Genomic DNA, 12,599 nt, shown 5'->3' on the forward strand with positions numbered 1-12,599 from the left:
GTTATTGACTCTTTGGTTGTGTATTTTACATATGACCTGTCTAGTATTTTTGTCAACCTTAAACAAAGCTAGAGTCATCCGAGAGGAAAGAACTTCAACTGAAAAACAAAATGTCTCCATAAGATCAGCCTATAGGCAAGTCTGTGGGTGTATTTTTTTTTATTAATTACTGATGTCATTGTGAGTGGTACTAATCTCAAGTAGGTAGTCCTGGGATAATTGAGGGAAAAAAATTGTTTTAGCCAGTAACAGCAAGCACTCTTCCATAGCCCCTGCCTCCAGGGTCCCTGTCCTGACTTCCCTCAGTGACGGAGTGTGGCTTGAGAATTATAAGCTGAAACCTTTTCCTCCCAGATTGGTTTTGGTTGTGATCCTTTTCTTTGTTGATTTAAAAAAATATTGTAAATTATTCATACTATATCCTGATTGTTATTCTTTCACTGCATCTTCCCATTACCTCCTCCCTCCCTCTTCTGCCCTATTCCCCTCCCCTAGACCTCTGACAGAAGGGGCCCTCCTTCCCTACCATATGACCACAGCCTATCAGGTCTCATCTGGATAGCCTGCTTCCCCTTCCTCTGTGTGCCCTTCTCCTGTATTCTGGCTCTCATCCTTTCTGAGGCCTAGTCTACATTTCTACCTAGCTAATTTCCTGAGCATTCAGGGGATGGAACAAATGTCCTGTTTAGGTCTAACTCTTCAACTATCTACCTTTCTCAGCATCTTGTGAAGCCGTGGCTATCTGCAGTCATCAACATTCAGTGAAGAGGGGCTTCTCTGGTTAAGGCTGAGCATAGCCTTTGTCTGCAGTTATAAACAAAGATATTCAGGAGGACGTCTGATACTGCTTCACGTTAAGCAGTGGTAATAGATGCCTCCTTTGGGCTTATGACCATTTTAATCAGGTTTTTTTTTTTTAACTTGGTTTACAATACTAGGCCTGGGTGCCTTCTTATGGAAAATATATGAGTCAGTTCCAGACAGGAACTGGTTTCCCCTATAACAGTTGCGTCACTATTTCACCAATGAACACATCTTGCCTGGCAGATTGGTTAATAAAGCTCACAGCTGAGTAAGACCTCTATGTCTTGACTGCCCCTGGCAGGCTGCAGAGCACCATCTGGCACTAGGTATGCTAGCCAGAAGGGAGAAAGCTCCATCTCAGTTTCAGCTTCAGTTCTCTGTATCTTATTTTCAAGATAGGTGGTGTCTTCAGTAACGGGGTCTTATCAACTCATTCTTTATTGATTCTGTGAAGGTGTGTCACAGAAGTTGATTTGGAGTGTCTATTCAACCATCACTTTCTTTATCGGCATATCTGTCTGCCAAGTAATAAAATCTGCTTTAGAATCTCACAAAGACAAAATATATATATATATTAAAATGAAAGTTGTATAATAGAACATACATTATAATTCATTATAATACACATCTAATGCACATCTAACAATAAGAAATGTCAAAATCACAAAAGTAGTAAAATTCCTCAACAGAGTTTGAATTGCTGCGGTAAACAGAGGATGTCAAAGGAGTCTTCATCAGATTTCATAATGATGCTTCTTAGACCCATATAATTGTGAAATATCTAAAACCACCTTTTGGTGTAAGAAATGATAATAATTTATTCCTCTTGTGATTCTATGGGCTGAGTGAGCACGCCTTTCAGTCTCCCGCTCCCTGGACCACCCAGGCTGCATTGTTACTCTGTGAATTAAATTGAGACTCATTTGATGGCCGGCCTGATGTGCTTCTCATCCAATTCAAATTTCCTGGAACCTGGTAGCTGTGTTTTCAGAAGAGGCATCCAAAAAGACAGTCCTGATGTGCATTCTTGTTAATGTCTGCTAGCCAGAACACATGCCATGGCCAAGCACAGAAATGATATATTGGGAACACTAAGAACCCAAGGGGGACTTGGTTCATGAATTGCTGCTGCTAAGCTGTCTCCTACAGTACAATAGATCTGGCTGTCTACTGAACCTACCGCTCTCGGGTCCAACTGCTTGGGTTGAAATCATGCATAGCAACAATCAAGATTGTGACCTTTCTTAAATCCACATCTTCATACTTTAATTTACCGTATTTAAAGGAACAGCTCATGCAAGTCCATTGGACTAAATCCACAACAGAGTTCTAAGGGGCCATATATAGGTGAACATAGAATATCAAGTATATTTCAATGTACTGCCATTACCATCCTTTTCTCACTAATAGTATCTGGCCTGTTCCATTCATTTATTTTGAATTAAAACCTATCTTCTATCAGTTACATAAGTTGGCAAGCCATGCATCCTTACCACATGTGCTAACTTTCTGTGTTTTTTTGAAGAAAATGTAGGTGGGTGTCCTCACATTTGTTTGCATCAGGTTTGGAAACTGAGGCAGTGATTGATCCTTGCCTCTCATTGCAGATTCCGGTGTGTTGTCTACCCATTTAAGCCAAAGCTCACTGTCAAGACAGCCTTTACCACCATTGTGGTCATCTGGGGCCTGGCCATCGCCATTATGACTCCATCTGCAGTAATGTTACACATACAAGAGGAAAAATACTACCGTGTGAGGCTCGGCTCCCACAACAAAAGCAGCACAGTCTACTGGTGCCGGGAGGCCTGGCCAAACCAGGAAATGAGGAGGATCTACACCACCATGCTGTTTGTCACCATCTACCTGGCTCCGCTCTCCTTCATTGTTGTCATGTATGCAAGGATCGGGGCTTCCCTCTTCAAGACTTCCGCACACTGCCCAGGCAAGCAGCGCCCGGAGCAGTGGCATGTACCCAAGAAGAAACAGAAGGTCATCAAGATGCTGCTGACTGTGGCCCTCCTCTTCATCCTTTCCTGGCTGCCCCTGTGGACTCTGATGATGCTCTCGGACTATGCCGACCTGTCTCCTAGTAAACTGCGTGTCATCAACATCTACATCTACCCTTTCGCCCACTGGCTCGCCTTTTGCAACAGCAGTGTCAACCCCATCATTTATGGCTTCTTTAATGAAAATTTTCGCAATGGTTTCCAAGATGCTTTCCAGATCTGCCAAAGGAAAGCCAAACCCCGGGAAGCCTATACCCTAAGAGCTAAAAGCAACATGGGCATAAACACATGCGGCTTGCTGGTCCAGGAACCTGCTTCTCAAAACCCAGGTGGGGAAATTTTGCTATGTGGAAAAAGTGCTGACAATCCCACACAGGAATTCCTGATGGAAGAAATGGGGGAAGTTACTAATAGTACCGAGGCTTAAAAAGATAGTGTGGGGCGCCAGTCCTATCTGATGTTATATAGCATGCCAGTGTGAATGTCTTTAGATACTGTTGCTTGTTGTGGCTTTGCATTCCTGACATTTTGATGAAAAGATATACGGAAGCCCACTTTGTCAAAAATGAAAGTGTAAAAGTGGTCTTCCTAGCCAGCCCTATGGGTGCATGAAATATTCAGTGAATTTCATATTTGCCTGGAGGTTTTCAAACCCGACCATTCCCATCTGAACCATTTGTTTTATATGAGCCAGGTAAATCAAGTATGTGCGTGTGTGTGTTTTATAAGTTTGTCATTTTATCTGTCCGTCTCTAGGTCCATACATTTTCCTTCCTGTCATCTGTCATCTATCTATCTAGAACAGTAGTTCTCAGCCTGTGGGTTGCGACCCCTTTGGGGATCAAACTCCCCTTTCACAGGGGTCACCTAAGACCATCAGAAAACATAGATATTTACAGTACAACTCATAACAGTGGCAAAATTACAGTTAAGAAGTATGAAAATAATTTACTGGTTTTGGGCAGCACAACACGAGGAGCTATACTAAAGGGCCACAGCTTTAGGACAGTTGAGAACCACTGATTGAGGAGAAAGGATACACATCTCCCTACATTGTCATGGATACACTTTTCATGAAAGTACATTTTTGTCAGTTATACTTGCTTTTGGATTTGAAATGAATGTGCTCTGCGTAGTCTTTTAAGAAAACAATTGGATTACCAGAAATCTTTGCTACTGGTTTCTCATTGCTGTCGATTAGTCTGGGTTGCTTTTAAAGCAAGATGCTACAAGCACATCAGTAATAGTATCCCTGGTCACTTCGCTTTATGTGGTAGAACTGCAGCACCCAGGAAGGGAACACAGAGTACTCTCAATTTAAAGCCTGTTTTTCCCCCATGTTAAAAAGCATAAAGTCAGAGAAATCATAATATTCCATAGAAGTTACTGCTGGGGCTGGAGACATAGCTCACTGGCTCAGCCCCACTTATGGATCTTGTTGATTGACCTCTGTCACATCCATGGTGGTTCACAACCATCCATAACCCAAATTCCAGGGTATCTGAACCCTCTTCTAACTGCGGCAGGTACCAGGCGCAGATATGAGGCAGATATGCACACACAGGCAAATCACTTACACACATAAAAATTAAATACATCTAAGAAGGTTCTTCAAAGAAATTACGGTTGACTTTTTAATATTTTCATAGTGTGAGACCTGCATTTTAACAGAATGTCAAAAACAGAAGAAGGAATCCTTACACAGTGCAGCAGGGGGCAGGGAGTGCCACTTTCTCTTCTCTTTTAAAGAGCGACACCAGAGCTGCTCAGCCATCGTCAGAATAGTTCCCTGGCGTATATAGAAAGAGCAAGGACTCTTTTCCAAACTTCCTACTGGAACTGATAGCTGAACAGATCACTCACAGATTAATAAGTTAGCACTAAGGTATAAAAGAGATTTGGTAACCCCTGTCAGTGTCCTGATTTTAAGTGCTAAGTTTATCTGGGGTGAGATAGGCTCCCAGAACGTTGGGCATTACAACCAAATAGTTTACTTGGCAAATGGAAATAAATCCTGGATATCAAAATACCACGTCCTTGCAGTCACCACGGTAGTTTTAAGTTGAAAGGATTTCAACAGGTCAGTAAGAGTTAATTATTGACGTTTCATCTTAACTGCGTTAGGAGGAGTTCCTTCCTGCCATGAGGGTGAGCAATCCTTTGAGCGTTTAGGTTAGGAAGTTCTCTCCCCATTTTCTTGGTTTACTGCAATTTTGATTATAGTTGGTGAAATTGAACATTACAAACAATTCACTAGAAACTATGTATTGGCCCTTTCAGCTCTTTCTACAGTTGGCAGAATCATCTTCTTTAAGTAGCTAGCAAATTTATTCTCCAGTGCAAAATCCTTCTGGACACTCCATTTAAAACATGTATAGGCCCCAGGATAACCTGGGCCTGCCTCACATCTGCACTATGTATCCCTGACAAAGATTATTTCCTAAACTTTTATCAAGATGAGGTGTTCAACCTGGATTGTTGTGCTTTTTATTTGCTTTTTTTTTTTTTCTGTTTCAGTTTCCTGTCTGACCGTTCTTTAACATGTGTTTAAAGAAGCCCTCTGAAGAAGTCTGTCTACAGTGTTAGGGCAGGGCCACTCCATCGTCATTCCAGCACATGGATGATGGACAGATAAGAGTTAATAAGCAAGAGCAACAAAGGGAATGATAGAGAACACTAAGTGTCCAAACATTTGTACTGTTTGAATTATGAAATCATAGTATGCTGACCACCTGCCAGGGGAAGAATTTGGGGAATGTCTCATGTCTTCCATAGCTAAAGTTTTTCATTGGCAGGACTGAGATACATAGGCATTAGGCCCACGCATTTGCCATCATGTGAATTTCAAGTGATGGGAAAGACAAGCTTATAAAATGAAAAGCAGGGTGGTTATCACTTAGTATGAGGAAATCGTCGATATTTTTATTATACCATAGTTATAATAATATAACATTATATAATAATCATAATACCATGTAAAGTGATTTTTTTTTCAAAATGGTCTTTAAGCCTCACAAAGAAATCTGAGGTACATGGTATCCCCATTTCTTCAGAAGGCAGCACGGAGTCATAGGTCTCCCAATTTTTTTTTCTTTTAATGTGTATGCTTGAAAATCTGCAGGAGGGGTATGCCACATATATGTAGGTGCCTGCGTGCAGACCAGAAGAGGTTGTCAGACCCCCTGAGGTCTCAGTTAATATGGGGTGTGAACCACTTGATGAGGATGATGGGGACCAAACTCTGGTTCACTGGAAAAGCAGAAAGTGCTCTTAACTACTGAGCCATCTCTACAGTCCACACCCCTAAAATCTCAAGGCTTAAGAGTCATAAAAAGAAAAAAAAAAAGAGGGTTGGGAAGTCCATATATATTATTCAAAAAATACATTTTCACATTTCCCCTAATGTTAGTCATGTCTGCGTTATAATAAGCTATTTTTCTGACTGTACAATGAACCTTTTATTTGTGGAATTTTGGAGATGTACGGGTGGTGGAAAGAACGGAATAAGTCACATGTGTCTTTTTGTAAAGGAAATCTGTTGGTTTTTAAGACTTATTTAACAGGTGTTAAGAGCAGCACCTTACAACACATGTCTGTCGGCAGCAGGCACCTCCCAGAAGGCAAAGCATGATGGGAGAGACAATTACAATAGAGGAAGTAACGAGGCAGACATTCTTGAAATGCTTTTGGCTTTTGCTATTTTTTTTTTCATGGGCCTATCAATGCACAGTGCATAGTTTGTGACTGGCTGTCTCAGAATAGACTACTACGGACTCCATTTTTTTTTCTTTAACTTTTTTTTCTCTGAGAAGTGAGAATGCATTTAAATTCACAGTCTTGCTTACGAGCCAGCACAGATGAAAAAAATGTTCTTTGTTTCTGACTAATTTATAGTTCTCCCTCTTCTCCCTCCCTCTCCCTCCCTCCCTCCCTCCCCATTTTTTGTCTATTTATTTCTATGCACTTTTTGTGTTTTAGTTATATCAGCCCTCACTATCAGAAAGAATTTATTTTTTTATTTTGTAAAAAGACAGTATTGCTTAATTGCATCTGAAACATCACAGAGGTTTTTTTGTTTTGTTTTGTTTTATTCTTGTTTGTTTATTGGTTGGTTGGTTTGTTTTGGTTTTTCAAGACAAGAGTCTCTCTGTGTAGCCTTGCCTGTCCTGGACTTACTTTGTAGACCAGGCTGGCCTCAAACTCACAGAGATCTGCCTGCCTCAGCCAGCTGAGTGCTGGGACTACACCTGGCCAGTACACCTAGGTCACAGCTTATTTTTGATTATTGTTGTTGCTTTTAACTTGGCGGCGGGGGGGGGGGGGGGGGGGGGGACGGACGAGTGTTTTTCTTCCCTCTTAAGTGCTTTGCTGATCCTGATCACGTGTCTGCTGCCAGCTGCATTCTCTAGTTTCCCTTCACATGCTGCCTCCTTCTCTTCCCCCAGGACTCAGCTCAAGTCTCACATGCTCATTTCCTCCAGAGTAGATCTCGTTATCTCTAATTATATTGAAATCTCACCTATGCACTTATGTAATATCTATGTACCCTATCAAACAGTAAATGTAAGGCAAAGATTTTATTTCATATTTCATTTTATTTCTAGTTCTTAAGGTGATACTTGGCATGCAATAGATGCATGATAAATATTTGTTGAAAGATAAATTAAACAGTTACAAGCACCTTCTGTTTTTTAGTTTATTAATTATGGGGGAGCCATATTTTATGTTCCATTGTTGAAAGAGACTCAGAATTCAATATAAGTATTAGGTAATACTGAAATGCAAATTAAGTAAAATGAAAACCATTTGTTATCCTGTTTTCGTGTAGCAATAACTATTCTCGTGCCTTGGAGCATGTGTTTATGCTTTCATTAATAAGGGCATGATTCTATGATATATATATGTTTAAGGCCGTCTTATTTGTTTACAATATCACAGATATGTTTTCATACTTTTAAGAGTTTTCCATATATTTTATTAATTTCAATGCTGTTCTACTATTTACTGAGCTTCTCTGGAGTGGGAAATATCACCAAAGTCTTAAATTGTATAATGTGTAATTATGTAAAATTCTCATAACACTGAGCCTATTACAGCATCTCAGAATAGACCTAGAAGAAATGAGATGGCTTGACTAAAATGCATTTCTTAATGCTTTAATATTCTTTGTAAGATACTTCTTAATTCTTTAGAAACGCTTTGTGTCCATCTGTGGTATAAGAGAATTCATTCACATATGCTCTCAAATATTCCATTTTCTAGAAAACATTCTAAACCAATCTGGTGAGAATGTATCATGCATTGTGGTTTGAATGGTTAATGTTTCCCACAGGCTCATGGGTTTGAAAATTTGGTCCCCTAAAGCTATTTCCGGTGTCTTAAGTTTGATGAGACTTAGGGCTATAGGTTACATAGGAGACACAGGTCCCTGGGGAGAAGACTTAAAGATGGTATCTTCTTCTGCTTCTTGCCCCACGCTCTCTGTTGCCTGATCCAACAAGGTGTGAATTAACAATGCAGCAAGGTGGGCTAAGCAATGGTAGTGTCATGTCTTTCCTGACACGATGGACTGTGACCTTTGGAACTGTAAGCCAAAATAAGCCTTTCTTGTCATAAGATGCTCTGTTGGGTACTTCAGCCACAATGATAAGAAAAGTAACTGACACACAAAACACACAATGGTTCTGAGAAGTGAGGTAATTCCTGTGATAACATGGCCATGTGGTTTTAGGCCTTTGGAACTGGTCACGCTTGCTGTGTCTTGTGCAGCTTGGGTCCTAGAACCCTGACTAGGCATGTGGAAGGAGTAAAGACAGAGCAGAAACAAACACTGGTACAGTAAATCCAGGACCAGGTGGAGTTCCCTAACAGCTGCAACCTGGAACCTCAACATGCTAGGCCCAGCACAGGGGCAGGCTTTGGCTGGTCTTGGTTGGGTGGTCTCTGTAGGCAAGCAATCTCTGGCTGCAAACATTCAAGAGGGGGGACGCTTCAGTTGTTAGTCTCTGCCCACACTGATCAGTTGTTCATAAACACCCAGACTCCCAAGAAGAACTTTACTACCTCTTTTGAGCCCAGCCCATTTATGGAACTGGCTTTGCCAGTGTCTCATGGGTTTGAGTCCTAGAGTCCTCAATAAGCCCTTGCCTATGTCAAATAGACACTCATGTAGAACTTCACACACTCAGGGCTTCCTATGCTGTGGAATACAAAATATTTAGAATGTTGAAAGCAGAGTTTAAAAGGGCCTTTTTGATGAAAGCATGAAAGACCAGAGTGGAGACAGAACATGAATAAGAGGCCTTAGGTCTGGGTTGGGAACTCGTTGAAGACATTGGTGTTACATTCTGCCCATTACCTTGCCTCCGTTCTGCTCATACCCTCAAAATAGTTGTTTCCTGGTGCTATTAGCCATGTTTACAGTGAGAATATAGTGCAGACAGCAGAACAGGATGATGTGGGAAGGGTACATTTGATAAGTGGAGAATGTGTACACTAAACTTGGAACGCTGAAGCAGGCAGATTGCCATGCGGTCTGGCTCATTATGGGTTACATCAGAAGCTCCAAGCCACTTAAGCTACATAGACTTCATCTCAACAAATGAATGAAGTCAAGTTGTGTACAAGGTGGATACAGAGAAATGTCTATGGGTGTTTAGGAGGTTAGTGCCACTACTGGGAAACGGCGCACTTCAAATGGAGATACTAGCATGCCTGGAGAACAAGACTCCACTTGGAGAAGGCTCTAGCCTACACAAATGAAAACCCGTTTAAAAGGCATTCATTTCCAAAGACATAGACACTACAGGGTACGCTGCTTAAAGAAGTCTGCCAAAAAGGAACAATTTCTCAAGTCATTCAAAGAGGCACTTGGAGGCCACTGTAGCTGTGTTGGCAGAAAGGCCAGCTAAATCTCAAGCAGCCAGAAGAATTTGGTCTTCATATTATGGGGTCCTGGAGGCTTGCGTCAAGGGGTGCGGACAGGGGAGAATCTTAAGGCAAGGCATTGTACGGCAGGTCAGAGTCCCCGGGAAGCAAGTGTGTGAACCTCTGAGGGTGAAACCTGGTTTGCCGTAGAGATTCCAAGAAACTGAAGCTACTAGAACTTTGAGATGTCCTCCAAGGGAAGTTTGAGGAACTGAACAGAGACAACGTAAGAGAGAGCCCATTTACCTTGCCAATGGCAGAACTGAGTGCACAGGACTACCCAAGCCTAATAGATCTTAGACAATGCCACCCCATGCCACAAATGACAGGCATAGCCCTGTAGGAGTTGATTTCTACCCAGCTAATCAGTCTGGTTTCTGTCTGCTGATTCCTTGCTTATCATCCTCTCGATTCCTTTTGAACAGAAATGTTTACTTGTTGCCATTGTATACTACAATTTTATAACTTGCTTTTGGGGGGGGGCAGTCGCGGGAGCTCGCTGTTAAGACATTAGCTTGAGGCTCAGCAGAGACTTTGGGCTTTTGAAAGGCGTTAGCACTCTTAGGAGTGTGGAGCATTTTGAAGTTTGGCTGGATGTAATTTGCATTGTGGGAGTGCACAATAGGAACTAGGAATGGAGTGCTACAGTTTGAATGTGAAATGTTTCCCCACAGGCTCATGTGTTAGAGTCTTAGTGTTGGCCCCCAGCTGGTGGCACCGTTTTGAGAAGGGGTAGAGCTTTGGAGACTGGCCAATGGCCACCAGCCTTGCAATTGGGATCTCTTCCGCTTTCTGTTTGAACTTTCTGCTTCCCAATATGCCAAAGAATGACCAAGCCGCACTGAGCCTTCTGCCACAATGACAGAGCCACTTCAGCCTTTCCATCGACCATTGCCTCCGTGATAGACTCGTGGCCTCTCAGCTGTGAGTCAAATGAAACCATCCTCACTCCTCAAGATGCTTGTGTCAAATTTTTTATCACACCAATATGAGAAATAATAAACATTGGCTATCTTTATTTCATTGGTGTACATTTGATCAAATAAGTTTTACTCAGTATGATTAATTTCTACTCATATTTATCTGAATTCATTTACATTCACTTTTTAGCTAGTTGTCTGGTGGCGTCTTTGCCTAAATTTCTGTTAGATTATTTGAGTGTTTTCCTTATTAATTATATAAGGACTTTCTAATTCAGAATACGAATCTTTGACTATAAAATAGATTTTAGTTCTTTATCCATTCAATGTTAACCTATGCATATATGGCTATACATGAATATTGGTACTGTGCGTTTGTTCTGAAGGTGCCTTAAAAAGGATGGATGCATATATCTTTTTTGTCAACTTCTGTCTGAAGGCTGTCATTCAGGAACCCAGGTTCCTCCCCTCTTATTGCTCCTCTCCACCTTTCGCAGGGGTTGGAAAGCTACCATCTAACTTGGCCTGCCATCTACTTAGGTAAATAAAAGTATATCGGATACAGCCTGCTTATATTTTAACATATTTTTTTGTGACTGATTTTGTGCAACAATAGAAGAATTGGGTAGTTATGTCTGATACCATATAGCTTACAAAGGGTAAACTATTTGCTATCTGAACAAATCAAGAAAAGCCTGTAAACTCAGGCTTGGAGCATCATCTTATCTCCATGGTTAGTTGGGCAACAACTGATGATGAACATACTTATGTAAAGGGTCATATGAATGGAAAGGGAGGGACCCTTGGCTGGACAGTTGATATTTAGCCAAAATGCAGACTGTTGATTACCTGGTCAGGACCATGGTTCAAGGCAAGGTAGAAACTGTACTCTTTAGCTGAGCACAGCTATGTACAAACTAAATTCTCCTGCAATGCAAAAGAAAAAGAAAAAGACAGAGCAGACTTTAAATTTTTACATGGTTGTGATAGCTAAATTTTCCATTAAACTTAGGTTTGACTTCAAGAAGTTTTTTCAAGTCTTTACGTGTTATGTGCCTCTGGATTTATTAGGGAAAAAAATAGTTTCTTCTCCCAAAGATGATTGTGCCTGAATCCTTGGCACTTCTGAAAGTCATTGCACTCTTTCTGCAGTTGGCAAAGGAGCTTTGATGATATAATAGACTTAATAGTTCAGAGCTAGAACATCATCCTAAATTGTCCTGGCGGCCAGCATGAGCTCAAGAGAGATGTAGTAAGGAGAGGCAGTGGGTGACCTGGAGCAGACCCATCCAAGGCGAGAAGCTTGGGAAGTTTGTCATTGGAGATAGATGGAGGAAGGAAATGCATAATTAAGTCATGTGAGTGACCTCATAAAAGACAGGAAAGGCAACTGCCTTAGTCACTGTTCTGTTGCTGTGAAGAGAAGCCATGACCAAAGCAGTTCTTACATGGCAGGAAGCAGACAGGCACGGCACTGGAGCAGTAGCTGAGAGCTATACATCCTGATCCACAGGCAGGGAGAGAGAGAGAGAGAGAGAGAGAGAGAGAGAGAGAGAGAGAGAGAGACAGACAGACAGACAGACAGACAGACAGACAGAGACAGAGAGAGATAGAAAGAGAGGGGGTGGAGGGAGGTAGGGAGGAAGGAGAGACAGACAGACAGACAGACAGACAGACTGGGCCTGGTCTGGGCTTTTGAAACATCAAAACTCACTCCCAGCAACATACTTCTTCCAACAACAGGGCCACACCTCCTCACCCTTCCAGTCAGCTTCAGCTTCAGACTAAGAATGCAAACGCAGGAGCCTATGAGGTGGATTCTCATTGAATGACCACAGGAAGGAAGTATGTTTTCCTAGGGTTTCCAGAAAGGAAAACAGCCTCATAAATTCCTTGGATTTAGCTCAGTGAAATCTATGTTGGATTTATAACCCACAGGGAT

At 41.6% G+C, this 12,599-nt stretch overlaps 1 protein-coding gene across 1 annotated transcript in view; it reads left to right on the forward strand.

The window, feature by feature from the left end:
* NPFFR2 (neuropeptide FF receptor 2) overlaps positions 1–3,702 on the forward strand; it is a 36,853-nt gene extending 33,151 nt beyond the window's left edge. The window contains exon 5 of the mRNA XM_084758196.1: positions 2,412–3,702. Coding sequence (XP_084614322.1) covers positions 2,412–3,237 — 826 coding nt within the window. The 3' untranslated portion in view covers positions 3,238–3,702. The remainder of the gene's footprint in view (positions 1–2,411) is intronic.
* Positions 3,703–12,599: the final 8,897 nt, after the last annotated feature.

The sequence above is a fragment of the Acomys minous genome (assembly GCF_964271855.1).
Source record: "Acomys minous genome assembly, chromosome: 15".
NCBI classification, from domain to species: domain Eukaryota; kingdom Metazoa; phylum Chordata; class Mammalia; order Rodentia; family Muridae; genus Acomys; species Acomys minous.